Genomic DNA, 23,680 nt, shown 5'->3' with positions numbered 1-23,680 from the left:
ACTTGAATAAATGTGGTTTTTGCACTTTATCATTTGGAGAAACGTATTTGAACTCAAGATGGTTAATTATTTTTAAGGGATCTTAAGGAGAAACTAAATTATGCTTCAAATTTCAAGAGTTGCTTTAAATCGTTGATGTTTGTTCTTGTTAGTTTTGGGGTCATTTTTTTCTTCAATAATTGCCTGGCTCCTGAAATCTGGACAGTGACGTATGTAGGTAACTTTGCGGCAAATTATATTTCAAAAATGGTTCTTATGTATACAGAAATATAATAATAGCTATAGCTATAACATAATTTACTGGGTTCTTACACAAGGTCAGGCATTTTGCCAAGCAATTTATATTCTAATTCATACTGTGATTGTTTTAGGGAAACACTATCATTCCCATTTTATATATGAGGAAACTAAGGCATGACCTCAAATCAGAATAAGAATCAAACACTAACTATTTACCCATAAAGCTCCTGAATTTAACCACCACATTTTACTTCACATAACAAATCTTCCATTTCCCATCACCTGTAACTCAGAGAAGGCAAAATGCCCAAGATTGGATTGCACTTTTTTCCACCTACACACAGGACTGGCTACATAATTTGTGGGGCTCTGTGAAAAATGAAACATAGAATCCCTTGTTCAAAAAAGGAAAGAATGTGCTATTAAAATTATTGAAATATAAAGCTCTTTATCACATAGGCTCTCCCTCTCAAATTGCCATGGTGTTTTTATCTGCTGTTCAATATCATATTGAATAAATAAAATGAACATTGTAAAGTATCAGTATTAATTTTACCATTCATTGTTATGTTGTGCAATTCCAGTTGTAAATGCAATATAAGACTATTTAACTCAGGCAGAGTCACTAGCAGTATATAATTTGTGTCTCACAGCTAGCACATATATGTATTTCATTCTAACCTGAATGTAGAAAACATTATATGCAAATAGAGCAGACACACTGCTGCACCTTTCTTCTCTACTGGTATGCACACTTCATTAGCTATTTTTTTTTTTCACTTCTTGATATGCTCACATTCTATCAGTATTCTGCTTACTAATTAGTAAGAAAGGAGAGAAATGAAGAGGACCTCTGGGATGTTCTATCTTTCCCTTTCTTTCAGTATCATCAGATTCCGTGAAAGTAGTTGGCTAATATAAGAAAGTAGCATGAGTCATGGAGGATATGTTAGAGTTTCTTGGTCATTTGTGTTTTCTTATAGTTGTCTTTCTGCATTTGAATCAAGGTCATGTCAAGTCAAAAAACATGATCTTTTGGGGCTACTTGAGCCCTCATTTATTCAGTCATAGGCATGATCCTCCTTCCAAACAGTCATTGCATCTCAATAAACTTCTAAGTATAGTGTGTTCACAAGAATTCTGTTTATGAAGAACTGAAAATGTTATAAACAAATGAGGCAGATACCGATTATGCATCTTTTCCTCTGCTGATTTGCACACCTCCTTGCCCTATTAAACTTCAGTTATGAAACCAAAATTGCAAGATCAAATTATGAAAAATTTTAAGAAGGCAATAGCAGATTAAAAAATATGGGGTCCATCTAACTTCAGAACCCTGTTCATATTCAGTTTGCGCAACCACAAAACAGGTTCTATCTACGCACAACTCCAAGGCTACCTTTTTGTAACTTTTTCCTGAATGCTTATATTGATATTAATTATTAATAGTATTAGAAAGAAGGTATACATTGTGGGATTTTATCTGACACAAACTTGATTGTCTTGTCCTTTGCAAGGGAGTTATAGAGATCCCATACAAATAGCCCTCTTCAGCACTTATGCTCTATTTGGGATTCTAGAATTACTTGGTTTTGACTTACCAGGATGGTCTGTTTCTGCCAATCCTCTATAAACAGCAAATGAATATACAATTTCATTAAAAGATCACACAAAAATCTTAACAAAAATGCTTTGTTAAACAATTTAGCAGTTGGGGAAATGTTATAATGTTAAATATTCAAAACTGAAGCATTTATCAGAAGAACACAATTAAGTGTGGTGCTGGCAGCTCAGTGGACTAAGATCCAACAGTAAGGGAGGCAGGAAATGCAAGGCAGTCATACTAGGACAGAACCATAAAGGCTGGGCTTTTCTACGAGAAATCATGAAATTGCCTAAATAGCTTCTAGGTATTCTACAGTTCCTTTTGATTCCTTTGAAACATTCTGTTGTTAGGGCTCAGTGCTTTTTAGCAATATGTGGGGTGCACAGAAGGTTCTTCTCCAGACATTTCTCCAATTTTTTTGGTCTGTTTAAATCCATAAAACAGTTTGCCTGTCTCCCTTATCTCAGCATGGAACCCTCTTGAATGAAGTCCTTAGGATATTTGAAGCTCAGCAGCCTACCATGAGTGCACTAGACCCAAAGAAATAACTTAGGCAGACTTTCTCATTTACTCAAGCTTTATCCTTGATTACTGACCTAAGGTTAAAGCAGCAGAAACCCAAGAGGTTTTTCCTGTCACTTGGTAGTACTGATTCAGTGGCATCTGAATTTGCAAACACACATCATGGTTTAGAGTTAATACTTCCCCGTGCAGACTGATCTGTTAGGTGGGAGACATTCTGGCCAGGCATAGCTCTCCAGCCACTACAGAAGAATCCTTTCTCAGCAGAGTTTGTTATATCTCCAGTCCATAATGGAGTAAGTGCTGTCAGGCCACTTTTGGGATCACTTCTTCAAAATTCCTTCATGGGTGGCCTGGGTCTTCTCTTTGGAGTTACACATGTTTTGTATCCCTTATTCTTTACTTGGAATCCTATCAAAAATTCCAAGACAACTATTTGAAATTTCCTGTAATATCCTGCTAATTAAATATGATAGAAGGCTGGCACCGCAGCTCAATAGGCTAATCCTCTGCCTGTGGCGCCGGCACCCCGGGTTCTAGTCCCGGTCGGGGCGCCGGATTCTATCCCGGTTGCCCCTCTTCCAGTCCAGCTCTCTGCTGTGGCCCGGGAGTGCAGTGGAGGATGGCCCAAATCCTTGGGCCCTGCACCTGCATGGGAGACCAGGAGAAGCACCTGGCTCCTGGCTTCGGATCAGCACGGTGCGCCGGCTGCAGCAGCCATTGGGCGGTGAACCAATGGAAAAGGAAGACCTTTGTCTCTCACTGTCTACTCTGCCTATCCAAAAATAAATAAATAAATATGATAGAAAAAGTTCATATTGTACTTCTCCTAAGATAATGTATTTGCTATTTAAATCATTGTCTTCTAGAAGCAAATGATTAGTTTATAGAAGATATTATACTGCTAGAAATTTCAAATGTGTGGACTGGGTATTTCTCCATATATTTTATCCCCAACCACCCACACATACACATCTATTTTCTTTCTAATAAGTCAACTGGTTTGTAAATTTTCAGGAGTATTTCATTACCCAAGGCCTTTGTGGAAGATATATTTCCTTTAACATTATGTAAATCTAATTCCAATGATATAAATGTAAAGTATTATGAATATGAACTGAAATAGTTGCCTATAGGTAGAATTGTATTTAAAAACTCAACATAAACAGATGATGTACTAACTCATTCTTTACAGTAACCCAGAAGAATTTTAACAAAATGCTAATTTGGTATGGATTTCAACTCAACTTGAGAATTTGCATATGTATTTGTGAGGATGTTAGAATGCAGGCTTGCTACAGTATGTGTCTATTGTTCATGTCTCTGATAATTCAAGTGTACATTTCTAGCATTTTAAATATTTCATTCAATTTATCTTTTAATCTCCTAGAACAGTCTGCAAAGACACTAATTGTATAAACCCAATTGATTTTATTGTTCAGCATTTGGAAGCTCCTGGAGACAAGTCATTTGGCAGTTCATTGATGGAGACTGAAGTAAGTCTGGACAGTTACCAAACAGCTCTAGAAGAAGTACTCTCATGGCTTCTTTCTGCTGAGGACACATTGCAAGCACAAAAAGAAATTTCAAGTGATGTAGAAGAAGTGAAAGAACAGTTTCATACTCATGAGGTAAAACAAAACATTGATTCACAAAACTAAGTCATGACTTGTTGTAATGGAAAGTCTTCTTTTCTCAATCACTCTGTAAGATTTTTGGATCTTAAAAATTTAGGTTTCATTTTGAGGTAGAAACAAATATTATTTACATGCTTGGTAGTCCACCTGCCACTATTTGAATTTATTCTTTGGAAAATACCCTTGAAGATGCTCAGATCTGGTTTGCCAATGACTCATACTCCTGTACATACAAAAGCCCAGCTGTCTGTTCTTGTGTCATGGTAATATTGAGGCCTAATTTACACTCCAAAGTACCTGTGTGGTAATGCGCTGAAAATGTGGGGAACTTTTACTGATGTGACACACGTTTGGCTTCCTCCACTTCCCTGTCCTCTTCCTGCTCCTTTAGCACCCTTGCAAATATTCTTTAGAGTTCTTCCTCAATAAATCACTTGCTCCAAAACCTTACCTCTGAATTTCTACGGAAGGTGACCTAAGATGATAACTTTGTTTAATTCACATTTCAAAAAACATGGCATTTAGTTTTCTAAAATAAAAATTGAAGCACTTTTATGATGAATCTAAATTTAAAAAGACTGAAAATTTAAAATTAAAAAAATCAATTAAGAACTACAGTGGGGTCCCAATATTGTGGTGCGGTACAGCAGGTTAAGCCTCTACTTATGACACTGGCATCCTGTATTGGAGTGCCAGTTAGAGTCCCAGCTGCTCTGAGTCTTATCCACTGTCTTACTCACATGCCTGGGGAGGAAGCTAGTAAATGGGCCAAGTCCTTGGTTCCCTGCCACCCTTGTGGGAGACCAGGATGTAGAGCTTGGCTTTCTGGTTTTGTTCTGGCCCAGACCTGGCTGTTACAACCGTTTGGGGAGTGAACCAGTGGATGGAAGGTTTTCTCTCTGTGTGTCTGTCTCTCTCCCTCTCTTGGTCACCTTGCCTTTCAAATAAATGAGTAAATAAATAAATAAATGAAACATTTAATAAAAGGACCATAATGATTTACCTAAAGTGTTGATTACAATTGTTGACTTCTTTCTTTGACAGGGCTACATGATGGACTTGACATCTCATCAGGGACGGGTTGGTAACGTTCTGCAGTTGGGTAGTCAACTGATTCGAACAGGGAAATTATCAGAAGAGGAAGAAACTGAAGTTCAAGAGCAAATGAATCTCCTAAATTCAAGATGGGAATGCCTCAGGGTAGCAAGTATGGAAAAACAAAGCAAGTAAGTCTCCATTTGTAGTTACTTAAGGGAAATCGAGTTCTGGAATGTTAGTGTTATTTTAGATGCGGATTGGTGGTTAAGTCAGGATTCTTTGTTCTTGAGTCATGCAGCTTTTCTTCAGGAGATAGTATGGTTGAACTGTCATGTCATTACGTTTTGATAATTACTTTTGTAATTGAAGTGGCGATGGTGGGTAGTTATCAGTTAACTATAGAACTAAGCTTGAGGAGTTCCTGATGCTTTTACATAGTTGGCATTTTCCAGAAATCTGAGTGGGAAAATCATGGAAGCATGCACAAGGAAGCCATGTCTGTAAAATCACCTGTTAGCTGCAGTTGACAGAAAACTGCTCCTCTGAAGAAAAAGCTCTCAAAATATTAAGGAGTTATTCATCTGTTTATGGAAATCCTCTTGAAAAAACATTTCTCAATTATGTCTAGAAATCCTTATTCAAGTAGAGTATGGCTTGAATTATTTTAAGAATATATGTTGACTTAATCAAAAAAGAGTTTTGATACATTTCTGGAAATGGTGGACTTCTTGTCAAGGTACTGAGCAGATCTCATCATTTTCGATGTGTTGCTTTGATTTATATTGTTAGGTGTGTGTATTCACGTAGAGCCTACCGAGACAAGATAGATTTATTTTTAAATGAAAAGAAATGAAGTGCCAACTGTGTATTTGAATACATTAAGCAAAAGAAATTGTCCAAGTGCTTTAAGTTTACTTAGCTATTATTTATGAAGATTAAAAGCTTTAAAATAGGACCAAAGAAACTCATTAGATATGCTAGGAGGATTGCTATTCCAGTACTAAATTATAGTGTGACAATAGGGAGGAGGAAAACACATTTTCAAGCTCATGTCTTTTGAAAGAATAAATAAAACATACATAAGATAGAATTTTTACGACTGTATCTGTATTCCAAACCGGGAGATCCTAGTCTACAAATACTGACATTTCCCACTGCTGTGATGAGTGCAACTAACCCTGGGGGTAAACGTTACAATAGCCAGGTTGCAACTATTGAGTCTACCCCTCCCAAGCTACAGGTTAGCTAACTTCACCACCCCTTTATTATAAGGTGTCCAGCATCTACCTACTTGAGGTTATATGACAACATTAGCAGGTCACCGCTTCTGTTTGCACTAGTCTGTACAACTTAATTAAAGATACCTCAGAAAAAATTAGAAAGCTATTAATATCTAGGTTCCTCTTCTGCTGTTCTCAGAGAAGCACCATTGCCTTCTTTATGCACCCCATTTTTCCTTTTCTTCCAGTGCCTAAGAATCTCCATTTTATCTTGTACTCCCTCTATTCAGTAACACTAACAATATGACATTAATACTTCAAAATGAATGAATTAATTAATCGTATCTTGAGAATGAGTTGCAAGAAAATGTGAATTCAACCTAGAATTAAATTCACAAATCTTTATCTGTTATTACAACATTTTAAACATGTTCATTTAAAAATATCCCTTTGTTAAAAACATCTCTGCCATTAGGTAGCAGAAAACAATGTACACAAGTACACGCACACACACACACACAGACACACACAAGCATATGTGTAGATTCCTCATCTCCATCCGGATGGAGATCCTGGTATGGCAATATTACTAATTACTAATGATTGACATAAAATTAGTTTATTCTTGCAGAAGATTCAGAGATGTTGCTTTCTGCTAGGTTTTAGAATGTTTATTAAGAAGACAAATATAGCCTTTTAGCTGGCATAGCTTTTGCTAAAGCATCCTATAGGGTTTTTAAAAATGAGACATAAATACAAAACTAGATGTAGCAATGCTATCTTCTAGATAATTTCCTAAATACAGATATACAAAGTATTATTTAAGCAAAGCAAATCCAAAAGTATTAATCAAACATGTTATTAAATAATACTGAGTGTTCTGGGCCACTTTGTGTGCATTCATGCATACAAGCTGTTAAATCTAAATTAGAGAAACCATTATGCAACTTTGCTGGATCTGATTTTTGACTGACTTTTGACAGATTTTATTGAGTGGGGGGAAGACTAATTATGACAAGAAAGTGTTGTCTGTATTTTTTTTAAGAAATCTAGGCTTTATTTAATGTTAAATGAATTGAAACCTGTTCCATTTCTATTTCATGGTCTATTATATCAATTCTAAGTTTTAATTTGGAACAATACTTATTTTTTCCAAACATATGATTACCTTGCAATAAAGTGCCAATAAACAAAAATGGACTAGGCCATACTTCTTTTTGCTCTCTTCCAGTCAAAAGTCATCATCCTCTCTATGACATGACATGAATGATTAATAATATTTTCCTGGCATATTAGAATGCTTTTTTGAAAAGATTTATTTATTTTACTTGAAAGGCAGAGTCAGAGAGAGAGAGAGAGAGAGAGAGAGAGAGAGAATCTTCCCCTGATGGCTGCAACGGCCAGAGCTGAGCTGATCCAAAGCTAGGAGCCAGGAGGTTCTTCCCGGTCTCCCACGTGGGTTCAGGGGCTCAAGGACTTGGACCATCCTCTACTGAATTCCCAGGCCACAGCAGAGAGCTGGGTCAGAAGTGGACCAGCTAGGACTCAAACTGGTGCCCATATGGGATGCCAGCACTGCAGGCAGCACCTTTCCCCACTACACCACAGCACCGGCCCCTAAATTCTTAAGTTTATATTTCATAATGAAAGTAAAATTTTCTTGGGGATACAGGTAAATTTATTATTAATACATGTAGCAAGTATCAGTATTGTTTACCAACATATTTAGTCAGAATCAAAACATTTGATTTATATTTATTGTGTTAAATATGGATATATTTAGTTTTAAGATATTAACAAATATTAATGGAGTTCCTTGAGTTACCAGATGCAATTTAATGCACTGGGACAGAGTAGTGATCAAAGGGCTCAGGTCTCAGGTCTCATGAAGTTCATATCCTAAAGGAGGCTGAGAGTAGAAAGCAAACCCAAGAAAAATATCCGATAGGAAGATATTTTTTAGGGAGGCTAAAACGTTATGTGATAGTGGCTAAGAGGTTACTTTAGACTTTTTTGCCCAGGAGGTAATTTAAAGTTGCCATTTAATATGAGATTTGAAAGAAGAGATGTGACCACCACTTGCAGGCTATGAGGAAGAGTATGCTTTAAGCAGAGGGAACAGCCAATGTGATGGCCATTATATAGGGACTGCTGGGCTTGTTGGAGGAATTAAAAGGCCAGCAGGACTGACAAGTTATAGGTGGGAATGTCAGATAGCAAAGGCATGAGATGGGGTTGAAATACAGATAGGAGTAGGATCACAGATGGCGATGTCAGTCAGAGTAAAAGATAAGGGCCTTAAGTTCTAAAGCACTTGCAAGGAAATTCCAGAAGAATCTTTCGTAGGGGAGAGGCAGGTCAAGAAAACATATTAGTGAGGCTACTGGAGGAAAACAGTTACTAAGCCAGTGCAATAGTCCATAGAAGAGATGCTGGTGTCAGACCAGGTGGTAGTTGTGATAAGAGAGTTTTTTATTATTTTAGCCAAGTAGTTAATTTATAAACCATTTTTTTTATTTTTAGTTCATTTTTGGCATTGTAACAGTCATAGTGCCTTTTGCCTTGAAAAGACATATCCTTGCTTTGTGCGTGCAGATGTTGCCTTTATACAACTTGTATCTGGGAAGTACTATTTATCCTACAAACCGTTAACAATTATCAAACAAAAAATTTTAAAAAACTAGAGAGATAACAAAGTGCTCTCATTGCCACTTTACCTGGAATCTACACCACTTTAAGGATAAGATCTCACTTTCTCAAACACGTATTTATGTGAGCTTACCTTCTATGGTCTTCAGTTTACTGATTTATAACACAATAGCATTTCTATGTGTTTTGCATACAAATACAAGCTATTGGCTTGCCCAGGGTATAGAAAAGTAGCTTGTGAATGTAAAATCATTACAAAATACAAAAAAATAAAGGCCATCATTGTAAATAAGGTGACTGGATATCAGTTAATTAAGTTAGCCATAGCATATTATTTTTGAAAATATTTTGTTTATTTGTTTGAAAGGCAGAGTTACAGAGAGAGAGGAGAAAGAGAGCTGCCATACACTGGGTCACTCCCCCAGATGGCTACAGTGGCCACAGCTGGGCCAGGCCGAAGCCAAGAGCCAGGAGCTTCATCCGGGTCTTCTACATGAGTGCAGGGTCCCAAGGACTTGGGCCATCCTCTGCTGCTTTCCCAGGCTCATTAGCAGGGAGCTGGATCAGAAGTGGAGCAGCCTGGATTGGAACTGGCCCCCATATGAGATGCTAGCACTGCAAGCCCTGACTTAACCCTCTATGCCACAATGCCGTCTCCATATCATATATATTTGGCTTTTTTCTCCAATATTTTCTAATTACCTTATTCACTTGTTTTTCAAAGGATATGTTTATGGGAGGTTTTCCTGTGGGGATAAAAGAGCATGAGTAGGATGATTAAAATTGGAAGTTATTTTTTTCACAGTTGAAACATTTAACCATATGCCGGTGAAGGAATATCAGTGAAAAGTAAACATGCATTTGCTTATCCCTGTTCCGTCTCTCCATTTTATGCACCAGTCTGATTTGAATCTTTCCTTCCTATTTGTTTACTCTTCAGTGCTGGTATTTTTGTACATGTGAACTGATGGTGATGTGCAAGCTAAGGCGATAAAGTAGTTTGTTCCGACACCTGTAGTCATAAACTAGTTTGACTCCACTATCCTGAAATTAGTCAATTGCAAATCTTTAACAATGATTATGATATTGAAATGAGGGAACTCAGTGCCACTGATTTTATAATTAAAATGCAACATTTTAAGCATGAGAATTCCGTTGACATGCTTCAGTTAGAAACCTTAAGATGAGTTAGCTATCTGATTTTTGTTTTGTTTTGTTTTATGGTGTGGGATACCCTTAGGGGATGGTGAGGGAGAGAGAAGGAAAAGACAAAACTTCCAACTGTGTAAGTACAAGGATACAACTGGCATAGGGACAACAGAAGACTTTCTTCTCTATGAATATACTAATTAATTTGATTGAAAAATGCAACCTGCAGAGAGCAAAAGAGATTTACTGACATTTCTACAAGGGCTCATAAAGATAAGCACAGCAAGTTCCATCAACTTCTTTGATAATTGTGGTTAGGACATTCAGAGGAAAACTGAAACCTCAGTGTTGGTAAGAAAAAAAAAAATTTGTTATTGTTGTTGTTCCTGTGTCTGTTCCAGTCATGAAAGGAGGTAACATGTGAGAATAGCTAGATCAGAAGGAGGTGCTGAACAATTTGTGGGTTGTTTTCTCCCATGTGAAGTGACTTATATGTTGTACAGGTGAAAATATCAATGAAGGAATGGATGAAAAACTGAATTAAATTCTTCGGGTAGTCCCAATCTTTGAACTGAATTTGTTGTAATGAACATTTCATAGATGGGCAACCTCAAAACACACACTGATTTGATGCCACAGTTTGGTAAATTCATTATTTTTTTTAATTCTTATAATGGTAAATAGATAATTCCTTGCAAACCAGGGCATTCCAAGCACCACCAGCAGCCACATCGCTTGAGAACTTGTTAAAAATGAAGAATATCAGTCTTCAGTGTGATCTACACAATGCGAGTCTCAGTTTCACAAGAGCCAAGAGGTTCCTAAGCACATATAAATTTGAGAAGCAAATTAAAACTTAATTTTAAGGTAAAATTTAATTTTTAAAAGTTAGGATCTGGTTGAAACAATTACAGAATAGCATAAATCCATTCACCTTTTTGTAGAGCCCTACTTAAATATCTTTTTTGTAATTTTCTGTAAGATAAACTGTTACAAACATTTTAAGTACTTTCTCAAAAGCTTCAAATATGGTGCTGGTGATGTTTAATTCAATCCTCAAATGTTAATATCATCTTGGATGAGTGATTCATGAAATGGCCAGATTCGTGTGCAAGAATATATTAGAGCTGGCGCTGTGGCTCAATAGGCTAATCCTCCGCCTTGCGGCGCCTGCACACCGGGTTCTAGTCCCGGTCGGGGCGCCGGATTCTGTCCCGGTTGCCCCTCTTCCAGGCCAGCTCTCTGCTGTGGCCCGGGAGTGCAGTGGAGGATGGCCCAAGTCCTTGGGCCCTGCACCCCATGGGAGACCAGGAGAAGCACCTGGCTCCTGGCTTCGGATCAGTGCAATGCGCCGGCCGCAGCTCGCCAGCTGCGGCGGCCATTGGAGGGTGAACCAACGGCAAAACGAAGACCTTTCTCTCTGTCTCTCTCTCTCACTATCCACTCTGCCTGTCAAAAAAAAAAAAAAAAAGAATATATTAGAAACAATATATGGGTATTGACAATTGCTGTGCTAATAAGAACCAGCATTTATTAATTTATATTAACCTGCAATTTGGTGATTTCAGATAGCTGTGGAAATGTCTGGCTTTCATAGAAATGAGAGAGTAGCATTTTTAAAACAAAAAAAGATAAGTGATGATTGTAAGACAATTATGTTTATTACTTCATTCATACAGCCAGCTAACAACCTTTATCTACGATGCGCTGTTTTAGATACTGATGATCTATCGGTATGCCTAACAACCATCTTTCACTGTGCTTACATTCTAATGGGAGGAAACAGAAAATTTAAAAAGTGTATCATGCTAGATGGTGTTTAATAATAGAAAGGAATAAAAGACAGAATAGGAGCTGGCGCTGTGGCACAGCGGGTTAAAGCCACTGCTTGCAGTGCCAGCATACCATATGGATGCTGGTTGGAGTCCCGGCTGCTCCACTTCCAATCCCGCTCTCTGCTATGGCCTGGGGAAGCAGTAGAAGATGGCCCAAGTCCTTGGGCCCCTGCACCCACGTGGGAGACCTGGAAGAAGTTCTTGGCTCCTGGCTTCTGATCAGCTTAGCTCTGGCCATTGCAGTCATTTGGGGAGTGAACAAATGGAATGGAAGGCCTCTCTCTCTGTCTTTCATTAAATAAAATAAATCTTTTAAAAAAGAATAAATTTAGAGAGTGAAATACACTGTGTTATTGTATGTCAGGGAAGACATTTGTGATTAGGCAATATTTAAAAGAACCCTAAAGCAAGAGAGGAAACAAGCTATGCAGATATTTGGGGCAATGAGAATAAGCAAGTAGAAAGGTTCTAAGGCAGGAACGGGTCAGCATGTGTGAGGAATGGTTGTGCTCAAGCAGACAAAAAGTAAAATAATTGTATTCTGATTTACAACTAAAAAAAAACTCAATAAGCTATCTCAACAAGAGCAGATATCATAACTATGAGAATTTTAGAATCTTAATTTTTGTTATTTCTGATCGAGCAAGAGTTTGTATTTTTGTACTATGTCTTGGGTGATAATTCAGCTTTGGTATTTATTCATTTCTTGTAGCTAACATGCACAGGCACTGTGCCAGATGCTATATAGTGGCGACCTTATTAAAGTTGAAAGTGGCCTTCTATTGCCATATAAATGTGTCAGTATTCCCCATCCTCAGTAGAGATGATTTAAACGGCCTTCCAATCATAGTACCTTAGTAGTTGTCCTTGGTTTGTGATGATATCTGTAAAGTTCTTCATCCACTTTGTAGGTACTTAATCAGGAAGATTGAACTGAGTTTTGTCATAATGTATTTGCCACAGGTATATTTTGCATCTAGCCATGCATCTTCTTCATTATGTTACTGTTACTATCTTGAATTTATATTTTCAAAATGCAAATATATTTGTTTACATTTTGAACTTTAATCTTGCTCTGGATAATTGAAGACTATTAATAATTAAGTTGTTATTGAGGTAAAAGAGATGGAGGAAGAAAATGGATCAGGACTTGGAAACAGGGACACATTTTCTATTTTACAAAATGTTTTGTGAAAACAGTACTATGTCACAATGCCATTAAGTGGACAAAACGATATTAACAGATGTATAATTTTGTGAGGAAATCATACATTTCTGTACTTTTCTAGTTGTTGGAAGGGGAACTTTGTGGGTTGATTCTTTCTAAAATACTTAATGTGATGCTATATTCTAAAGACTGTTCTATAAACCAGGTTCCAAGTTATAATATAAGGGCAACCTTCATGATGAGTGAGAATTTTTGAAAAATGCAGATCAAATATTTATTATCTGAAATACTTGGGTATAGCAATGTTTCAGATTTTGGATGACTTCCTATGTTGTAATCTTTGCACATACACAATGAGATAGCTTGGGGAGGGGCCTGAGTCTAAACATGAAATTCATTTGTATTACCTTATACACATGGTTTGAAAAAAGTTTATACAATATTTTTAACGTGCCTATGTTTTAGTTATCACCCATTACAGGAGTTCAGGTGTGGAATTTTCCACTTCTGGCATCATATTTGAGCTCCAAAAGTTTCAGATTTTGAAGCATTTCAGATTATCAGGTTAGAGGATGTTTGTTTACGTGGCCTGCTCTCCTTGGTTTCTCCCCTGGCCCAAGATGTCAGTATACCCACTGGTAGGAAAGAGAGTGCTAACGAGAGGAGGATAGACACTTTCATTTTAGAAAGGAAAACTTCCTTATATGATTCTATTAGACGCTTGCCTCATTTCATTCTGCCATGGAAACTAATATATTATGACCTAGAATGTCTGGACACGAAACCACTGACCAGTGTAAGGCTTTACAACCGGATCTAGTGAGGAATGACGAGGACTTGGAGGGAAGAGGATCCATCTGTTGAGCCAAAGAGATGCAGAAAGGCTGCAGGGATTAACCATCCCCACAGATGGCACACATTCAGAAATTTACTATGGGAACTGGGGCACAATGGTAGTGGAGGTAGTGGTGGGATGATAAAATTCACTGTCTTCAAGTAAAATGATGGTGAAATTCTTACACATTTGAGGGATGTTGCTTGTATTGGGATTCTGATTTAAAAACATATTTCTTGAGCTATTCATTTAGATTTGATAAATGTTACAAATGTTGGAAGCTGAAAAATATAGTTAAAATATCTGGTCATCCATTTTACATTGTCATAATACATTTGAAGGAAATTGGTTCTCAAAATATTTTTATTTAAAGTTTTTAAAAGACATAAATTGTGCATATTTATGGGGTATTATGTGGTGTTTCATTACATATGTACACTGTATAACACCCACTCAAAGTAAATAGTTTATCCTTTCAAGTATTTAACACTTCTTGATAGTGAAAGCATCCAAAATTCTATCTTCTAGGTTTTTTTTTAATAGATAAATATGGCTTTCAAAGTTTATTGTGGTTTCTACTGTGGGGAGCAACTCGGACTAGACTGTTCCTGGAATTAAGACTTATTCTATGCATCTGCTCTCCCACAATATGGCGCTGAGAAGGGAGAAACAGCTTCTACACAGCTGCCTCCAGTTCAACCAATAAACTGTAGGACCTACTCCTGATTGGAGGAGAGCAGCGTACTCGGCGTGTGGGTAGCAGAGTTGGGATTGGTGGAAGAGGACTATAAAGGAGGAGAGAGACAACATGCACCAGGAACATCTAAGGGGAACATCTATCTGGAGGAACACCTGTGCAGCCCCCGAGAGAGCCGGCCATTGGTGTGCCGCTCCCCTGCAGAAGTGGGGAAAGTGGCTAGGGGGAACCGCCCTTCCACGGAGGTGGAAGGGACAGTAGCCAACCCGGGAAGAACCAGCAGCAAACCCGGGGAGGGCCGAGCAGACCAAAGAACAGCGCAGGGTCCTGTGTCGTTCCTCCACGAAGAGGGGGAGCGACATAATGGTGCCGTGACTCGGATATGAAGCCTAGGCAGGGTTTAGTGTTGTTCCTCCATGAAGAGGGAGAGCAACATAATGGTGACGTGACTCGGATAGGGAAACCTAGGAGGGAAGAAACGGGAAGAAGTGGGAAAATACCGGAGAGAGAGTCTAGCAAACAGCCTAGGGAAAAGCCGGACGAAAAAGGTGCCGGAAGAAGCTATTGAAAGTCTAGGCATAGACTCAGATACGGACTACAGGGGGAAGCTGGGAGAAATCTCTAAGGTCGAAAGCGAAAGTGAAAGCTAGAACAAACAGACTCGGATACGGACTGTGGGGAGAAGCCAGGAGAAATGAGGGAGGAATATTGTTGGAAGAAAACTTAGGGAAACATACCGGGTAGAGAAAAATGTTAGGGAAATTGAAGCCGCGGGGGGCAGGCCGAGGCGGAGACGTAAGCCAGCTTGGAATTCTTTAAGTCAGTCCGGGGGGGCAAAAGGCGAAAATCTGGAATCAGAGGCAGAGACGTGGGCCGCCAGGTTGGAATCTGTCAGATTAGCCCGGGGAGCAAAGGACGGGAAGCCAAACCGTGAGGCGGAAGCGTGGGCTAGGTTGAATTCACCAGGTTAGCCCGGGGAACTTGGATTGAATGCTAGTGGCGGAAACGTGAACTAGGCTGTGTGATTCGCGGAAGCCGCCGCGTGCAGAGAGAGCACGGGGCGTGAATAGATAGGGAACATGGGGCTAGTGCAAGGCCGTGGTGCGGGCGCGAAGGGGCGCGGAGACCGCGGAGTGTGCGCGCGAAGCCGAGCCGCGCAGAGCCAGGAGCCCGCCGCAGGGCGGGCGCCGGGAAGCCGCGCAGATGAGAGAAGCACGGGCTGAAGCGGCACAGAGCGGAGAAGCCGCCGCGGGGCGAGGTGCAGAGAAGCAGCCTCGGGGTGGGCGCCAGGATGCCACAGGGATAAGAGAAACAGAAATTTAGAAGTAAAATGAGAGAAATAGGAATGCTAGCAGATAGAAGTAAAATAGGAGAAATAGGAATGCCCGGAGATAGAGAAATAGAGAAAAATAAGGCCTCCCCTCAACATGGCAATGAGAGAGCTTGGATTCGGTCTGCCTGATTAGTAAGGCGATAAGCACCAGCAGGCAGCTCGACCAGAGTATGAGCTGCAGGTCACCGAAGATAGGCACGAATCAACACCAATAAGTCTCCCCACAATACGGCAATGAGAAGGCTTGGATTCAGTTTGCCTGATTGGTAGGGCTTGTAAGCACCTGCAGGCAGTTCTAGCAGAGCAGAGCATGCGCTGCAGGGCACCGAACACAGGCACGCATCAGCGCCTAAAAACCTCCTCACAACATGGCGAAGAGAGGACCCGGATTCGGTTTGCCTGATTGATAGGGCTTGTAAGCACCTGTGGGCAACTCTAGCAAGCAGAGCAGAGTGTGTGCCGCGGGGCAACGAAGACAGGCGCGTATCAACGCCAAAAAATAAAAAGAAAGGGGGATCTGTGGGGAGCAACTCGGACTAGACTGTTCCTGGAATTAAGACTTATTCTATGCATCTGCTCTCCCACAATATGGCACTGAGAAGGGAGAAACAGCTTCTACACAGCTGCCTCCAGTTCAACCAATAAACTGTAGGACCTACTCCTGATTGGAGGAGAGCAGCGTACTCGGTGTGTGGGTAGCAGAGTTGGGATTGGTGGAAGAGGACTATAAAGGAGGAGAGAGACAACATGCACGAGGAACATCTAAGGGGAACATCTATCTGGAGGAACACCTGTGCAGCCCCCGAGAGAGCCGGCCGGCGGTGTGCCGCTCCCCTGCGGAAGAGGGTAAAGTGACCAGGGGGAACCGCCCTTCCACGGAGGTGGAAGGGACAGTAGCCAACCCAGGAAGAACCAGCAGCAAACCCGGGAGGGCCGAGCAGACCAAAGAACAGCGCAGGGTCCTGTGTCGTTCCTCCACGAAGAGGGGGAGCGACATTCTACCACTAAAGTAAAGCCCATGTTAAGAGTAATCAATAATTATCAACTGTAATTTTCAGTTCTTTGAGAAGAGTAAAATTACATATTAATGACAATCTTTTTATGAAATAATCTTCCTTTTGTTTTTTCCACCATACATAGTTACAATCAGAATCATAAGTGAAATAAGGACTAGACATATAATCATCTCAAAAAAGCAAGCTTAGTACAGGAAGTATAGCATGATGATGAATTCCCACTCTCCCACCTCTACTTGCATGCATTTTGAACTGGATAAACTTTTGTTTCTCCATCTGTAAGCTGGAGCTAATACTGATTCCTGCATCAATATAATTTATTATAATGTCTCTATTATCTGACATATGATAAATATAACTTTTTTAAAGAAAAATTACACTTAAATTGTAAATGGTCAAAATTACTATTGAAAGGTAATTTATGGGTTGTATAGTATTCTTAGCTTATACATAAGTTGATAAACACATTATTACATGTCATTAACTCATCTCCATGTCATCTCCATGCATCTGGTTCATATTAGCCTGTTATGCCATGTGTCTGGGTCTAGCCATCTAAATATTTGCCACTTGTGAGCACCCAAGATCAACAATGAAAATTGTGACTGAGTTCTGAAAAAAGTACAGTTTTTCCTTTTTTTAAATATGTATTTGAAAGGTAAAGCAACAGGAAGATAGAGAGAGAGAGAGAGGAGAGAGATGATAGAGAGACTGAGTCTGCCTTCCACTGTTTAATTTCCCAAATGGCCACAACAACCAGGCCTGGATTAAATAAGGCCAGGAGCTGGGAGCTCTATCCTGGTCTCCCATGTGGGTGGCAGAGCCACAAGTACTGGGGCCATCTTCCCCTCCCTTCCCAAGCACATCAGCAGGAAGCAAGGTATCTGGCATTTTTTTAAAGACCTATTTATTTATTTGAATGGCAGAGTTACAGAGAGGCAGAGGCTGAGAGAGAGAAAGGGAGATATCTTCCATCCCTGATTCACTCCCCAGATGGCCACATCAGCCAGAGCTATGCCAGTCTGAAGCCAGGAACTTCTTCTGGGTGCAGGGGCCCAAGCACCTGGGCCATCTTCTATTGCTTTCCCAGGCCACAGCAGAGAGCTGGATCAGAAGTGGAGCAGCCAGGACTTGAACTGGTGCCCATATGGGATGCCAGCAATAGCAGGTGGCAGCTTTACCTGCTATGCCACAGCACTGGCCCCAATATCTAGGATTTGAATCCACACTCTGACACAATGCTGGTGTTACAAACAGTTAATTAACTGCTCCATTGCGCCACAGTGCTGGCTCCAGCACAGTTGTCCTTAATCCTGATGTTCATTAGAATCACCTTCTTCTAGCGATTCATATAGTGCTAATGCCTGGCTTCCATCCCCAGAGATTGTGTTTGAATTGTTCACGTGTGGGGCTGGGACAGTCATTTGAACAGTCCTGTAAGTGATTTTAATCAGCACCTTTCATGAGATATTATTGACAGAAATCTCAACAATTCATTTCTCTGTGATAGTTTGAATAAAACCTGAACTTACACATCACCTCAATTAAAATTGTTCTTAATAACAATAAAAGGCCAAACAAGTTGATTAAAATAGCTGTGTATTTAAGCATATGTCAGCATTCTGGAAGCATAGAACTGTTGCACTAAAGTAAAAGCTATACATTACAACTATTTCTCTAATATCTATCTATCTATCTATCTATCTATCTTTCTATCTATCTATCTATCTATTTAGACAGGCAGAGTGGACAGAGAGAGACAGAGAGAAAGGTCTTCCTTGTCTGTTGGTTCACCCCCCAATGGCCGCTCTGGTGGTGCGCTGCGGCCGGCGCACCAGGCCAATCTGAAGCCAGGAGCCAGGTGCTTCCTCCTGGTCTCCCATGTGGGTGCAGGGCCCAAGCACTTGGGCCATCCTCCACTGCACTCCCAGGCCACAGCAGAGAGCTGGCCTGGAAGAGGGGCAACCGGGACAGAATCCGGCGCCCCGACCGGGACTGGAACCTGGTGTGTCGGCGCCGCAGGCAGAGGATTAGCTAATATCTTAAGTAATCCGTTTGAGTAAAATAATTTTAATTTTCATCAGTGTGATTTTAGTTAATAAATGGCATGCATTTACAAGTAAAAAGTACCTTAAAAATTTGTAAGCCAGTCCCAAAAAGACAAATATGTATTCTCTGATAATAGTTAATAAGAATACACCAAAAGTTTAAGAATGAAACTGGGAGCCAGAGCTGTGGCTTAGTGGGTAAAGCTGCCGCCTGCAGTGCCGGCATCCCATATGGGTGCCAGTTCCAGTCTCAGCTGCTCCACTTCCAATCCAGCTCTCTGCTATGGCCTGGGAAAGCAGTAGAAGATGGCCTGGGGCTCTGCACCCACATGGGAGACCCAGAAGAGGCTCCTGGCTCCTGGCTTTGGGTCGGCACAGCTCTGGCCTTTCTGGCCAACTGAGGAGTGAACCAGCGGATGGAAGACTCCCTCCGCCCCCCGCCTCTTCGCCTCTCCTTCTCTTTCTGTGACTCTTTCAAGTAAATAAATAAATCTTTAAAAAAAGAATTAAACTGACATCTTATGATTTAATTGACATTTATTTATTTATCTTAGAGACAGAGTTACATACAGCGAAGAGGGAGAGGCAGAGAGAGAGAAAGAGAGAGAGAGGTCTTCAACCTGCTAGTTCACTCCCCAAATGGCCAGAACGGCAGGATCTGCACCAATCCGAAGTCAGGAGTCAGGAGTCAGGAGTGTCTTCTGGTCTCCCACACAGATGCAGAGGCCCAAGCACTTAGGCCGTGTTCTAGTGCTTTCCCAGGCCATCAGCAGAAAGCTGGATGGGAAGAGGAGCAGTCAGGACACAAACCGGCACCCATATTGGATGCCGGGAAGCCTAGCTCACTATGCCACAACGCCAGCCCTGATTTAATTATTTTATAACTCCGTCTAAATTCCTGTGGAACAGTGGTCTTTCTACTTTTTACTTGTTGAACATTATGGTTAGTGGTGCATTAAGCCTGTGATTATAAAGTAAATTGTAAGTACGTTATTGCAAAAATTAAAGGAAAAAAGGAAGGGTGGAAGGGGCTTGAGGGAGGGAACAAGGGAGGGATGTATGGTTATCTTAGAATTATATCTATGAAATACATGAAATCTGATCTCTATATTAATACTTTTAAAAAATTAATTTCTCTTCATACCAGCAGCCTTCTCATATATCAAATGATACAGGTTTAAATGCCAACTGAAACTATAAGATTGTATTTTGAATGTAACACACCGTTAACTAAGCATCATTGGTGGGTGGTTCTTTTCTAATCTTACATTTATAATATTTTACTTACTTTTTGATAATTGTATTTATGTAAATAATTGCAAATTGTAGGAAACTGGGCCTAAAAAACCTATCTTCCTAATGTGCTCCCCTTTCTCAGTCATTTTTAATTTTTAATTATAATCATCCGGGATTCTTAAAGTTTATACATTTATATTAGTGCAGTGCCTAGCATGTGGTTGTATTTTTGTAATGTGTTTAATATATGTTATTATATATTTCTATAAAGTCCAAGAAACACTATCAAGATTATGAAATACAGGCTACATTAATGAAAAGTTAGACCGTTTCACATTTATAAATAGTTTATAGAAAAAAAATGGAAATTCTTAAAAAATGCTGTTTAGCAATTTCTGAATTTCTGACCTTACCCCAGGCTTAACGAGTTAGCACGCATGGTTTAACATATTCCCCAGGTGGTTGCTGTATACATCAAGGTTTGAGAAGCACTGAGTAAAACCACACGCCTGTCATCTTATAGAACAGTATATCCACAGGTGTGGTAGCCCTAGAACCCTTTAGTCTGTAACTCCATGTTGCCCTCAAAGTCCCAGGTTCTTTGAATTTGCCTGTTTTGTTAGCTTCTATTATAGGACCATTTGGAAATAAAATGTAGCAGTTTCTGGTATCAGATTCTGACACACTTCTTCACACTATTTCACTCCACTTCCACCACCTCACTGCTTAGTTGCCAGATGTTAATATTCTCCTTTCTCTTTTACATCACTTTCTGAATGAGCAGCTGAAAAGAAAAGACAATTTTGGTTTTGTGAATTTTACAATTTCCCCAAGTGTATTTGCATCTTTAGAATCTTAGCTTGAAATGTGGAACTTTTCTCATTATTGATTTTTAGTTGAATATGAAATTGTTTTTTTCCAAAGGCAAAAACTTTCAAATATCAGCAGTTTCATATGGCATAACCTGATACAGTTCTTTATCCATGAAAAAATAAAATAACTCAAGGTTAAAAACATAGACATGGGTCACAAATACTTTATAACTTAAATATTGCCTTCACATACCACTGTGTGACCTTGTGCAAATTCCCTAACCTTTCAATATTCCAGTGTTTTCAGAAATCAAATAGTGCTATTATCTACCTAAGTTTGTGAAAATGAGGAATGAGCATTACTCAGTGTTTATCAAATACATTTCAGTAATGCTAAAATACTTTCCCTTGAAACAATTTTTTTACTTAGCCTCATGCTGTTATGCATGTATGCATTTATATTAAAGCATATATAATTTATACCATATACATGTACTCTCTATATACATACACAGAAACTAAACTATTAAAATAACTTAGTGTTGAAAATTAACTGAAATGTGATCCCTGTTGAACATGGGAGTGGGAATGGGAGAGGGAAGAGATGTATAATTTGGGACATGCTCAGGCTGACTTGCCCCAAGTGGTGGAGTTGGAAGCATACCAGGGGATTCCAATTCAATCCCATCAAGGTGGCATGTACCAATGCCATCTCACTGTTCCAGGTGATCAGTTTCAGTTCACAGTTGGTCATGGTGGAGGGACTGGGAGTCAAAGGGAGCACTTAGACAAGTCTAGTACCTGCTAACGCTAACCGATGGAATAAATAAAGGGGAGAGTGATCCAACATGGGAAGTGAGATACTCAGCAGACTCATAGAATGGCAGATGTCCTAAATAGCACTCTGGCCTCAGAATCAGCCCTAAAGGCATTCGGAGCTGGCTGAAAAGCTCATGAGAGTATTTCAGGCATGGAAAGCCAAGACACTCTGGCAAAAGATCTCTGCGAGTGAGATCCCAGTGGAAAGAACAGGTCTTCAAAGAAGGAGGTACCTTTCTCTGAAGGGAGGAGAGAACCTCCACTTTGACTATGACCTTGTCTAAACAAGATAAGAGTCAGAGAACTCAGAGGGCTTCCATAGCCTTGGAAACTCATGACTGGAGCATAGGGAGATTACTGATGCCATAGACAGGAGTGTCAATTGGTAAAGTCAACAACAGGAGTCACTGTGCACTTACTCCTCATGTAGGATCTCTATCCTTAATGTGCTGTACATTGAGATTTAATGCTATAACGAGTACTCAAACAATATATTTCACTTTGTGTTTCTATGGGGGTGCAAACTGTTGAAATCCTTACTTAATGCATACTAAACTGATCCTCTGTAAAAAAAAAAAAAAAAAAAAAAGAAATTATCAATTCCCAACTTGACTCTCACTGGGATTAAACATGACAATAGGTCTGCTCTGATTTCATCATCATTTAAAAAAATCATCTATTATTTTTCACTTTATGTTTCTGTGTGGGAGCAAACTGTTGAAATCCATACTTAATGTATACTAAGCTGATCTTCTGTATATTAAGATAATCGAAAATGAATCTTGATGTGAATGGAAGGGGAGAGGGAGTGGGAAAGGGGAGGGTTGTGGGTGGGAGGGACGGTATGGGGGGGAAGCCATTGTAATCCATAAGTCGTACTTTGGAAAATTATATGCATTAAATAAAAGTTTAAAAAAAAAATAAAAAAAAATAAAAAAAAAATAACTTAATTTTTTCTTGTGCAACCGGATTCATTCAGCAAAATCAGTAATGGAATGCACATCATGTGCTAGGATCTATTGACCTAATATGTGTAAAAACAGCAATGTTTTCATGAAAACTTGTTGAATAAATGTTAGCTAATGTATTTTTTACATATTGATCCAATTTTACTGAATAATTTTAAAAACATACCATAAAAATTTATCTTCCAAACTAACAAAAGGTTAGTTGATAAATGTATTAGTAAGTTGTATTTACTAAAACAGTTACATTTTTTTCCCAAAGAAACCTTTTACTTAAGGAGTACAAATTTCCTAAGTACAACTTTAGGAATATAGTTGTTCTCCCCCCCCACCTCCCCACCCCACCTCCCTCTCCCATTTCCAGTCCCATTCTCCATTAAGATTCATTTTCAGGTAACTTTATACACCTTGCTCAGTGCAGTTACCCTTTCTTCTATCACACTTGGGAAATGGACATTTGTGTTGTGAAGGGTCCGAACCACACCTTCTGATACCACTGCATCATCATGTTTACTTGTTCCTTCAATCCAGCCTAGCTATGGGCCACTACTCCCTTGCTGCTCAGGGGTTCTCCATGTGAACATCGGGTTTTTTTCTAGAATAGTTGTATCCTCATTGTCCTATCAGAAGTTGCATTGTTAGAAATATACTATCAGCTGCTTAGAAATCCATCTCACTGTAAGCAAATTGTGCACAAGACAGTAACTGTAAGGGGCACATTTCCTACTTGTATAGTCTGTTGTGAAATATCATGGGGAAAATCATTGATGGAGAACTGCTTCAGTAGTCCTATCACCTCTCCAAGTATAGAAGAATATTAAAGGGAGGGATTGGCATCCTGGCTCTGATGCCCTT

The 23,680-nt window shown here is 39.6% G+C and overlaps 1 protein-coding gene across 15 annotated transcripts in view; it reads left to right on the top strand.

Moving 5' to 3' along the window:
• Positions 1 to 23,680, top strand: part of DMD (dystrophin) — a 2,249,390-nt gene that overhangs the window by 686,786 nt on the left and 1,538,924 nt on the right. For all 15 annotated transcript variants that reach the window (XM_070067426.2, XM_051827673.3, XM_070067427.2 and 12 more), the window contains 2 exons: positions 3,811 to 3,999; positions 5,050 to 5,231. In XM_070067426.2, coding sequence (XP_069923527.2) covers positions 3,811 to 3,999; positions 5,050 to 5,231 — 371 coding nt within the window. The remainder of the gene's footprint in view (positions 1 to 3,810; positions 4,000 to 5,049; positions 5,232 to 23,680) is intronic.

The sequence above is a fragment of the Oryctolagus cuniculus genome, chromosome X (assembly GCF_051225735.1).
Source record: "Oryctolagus cuniculus isolate XC-2025 breed Fujian yellow rabbit chromosome X, ASM5122573v1, whole genome shotgun sequence".
In the NCBI taxonomy this organism is placed as follows: Eukaryota; Metazoa; Chordata; class Mammalia; order Lagomorpha; family Leporidae; genus Oryctolagus; species Oryctolagus cuniculus.
The sequence above is the reverse complement of the archived record's forward strand: the minus strand, read 5'-3'. Positions and strand labels throughout refer to the sequence as shown.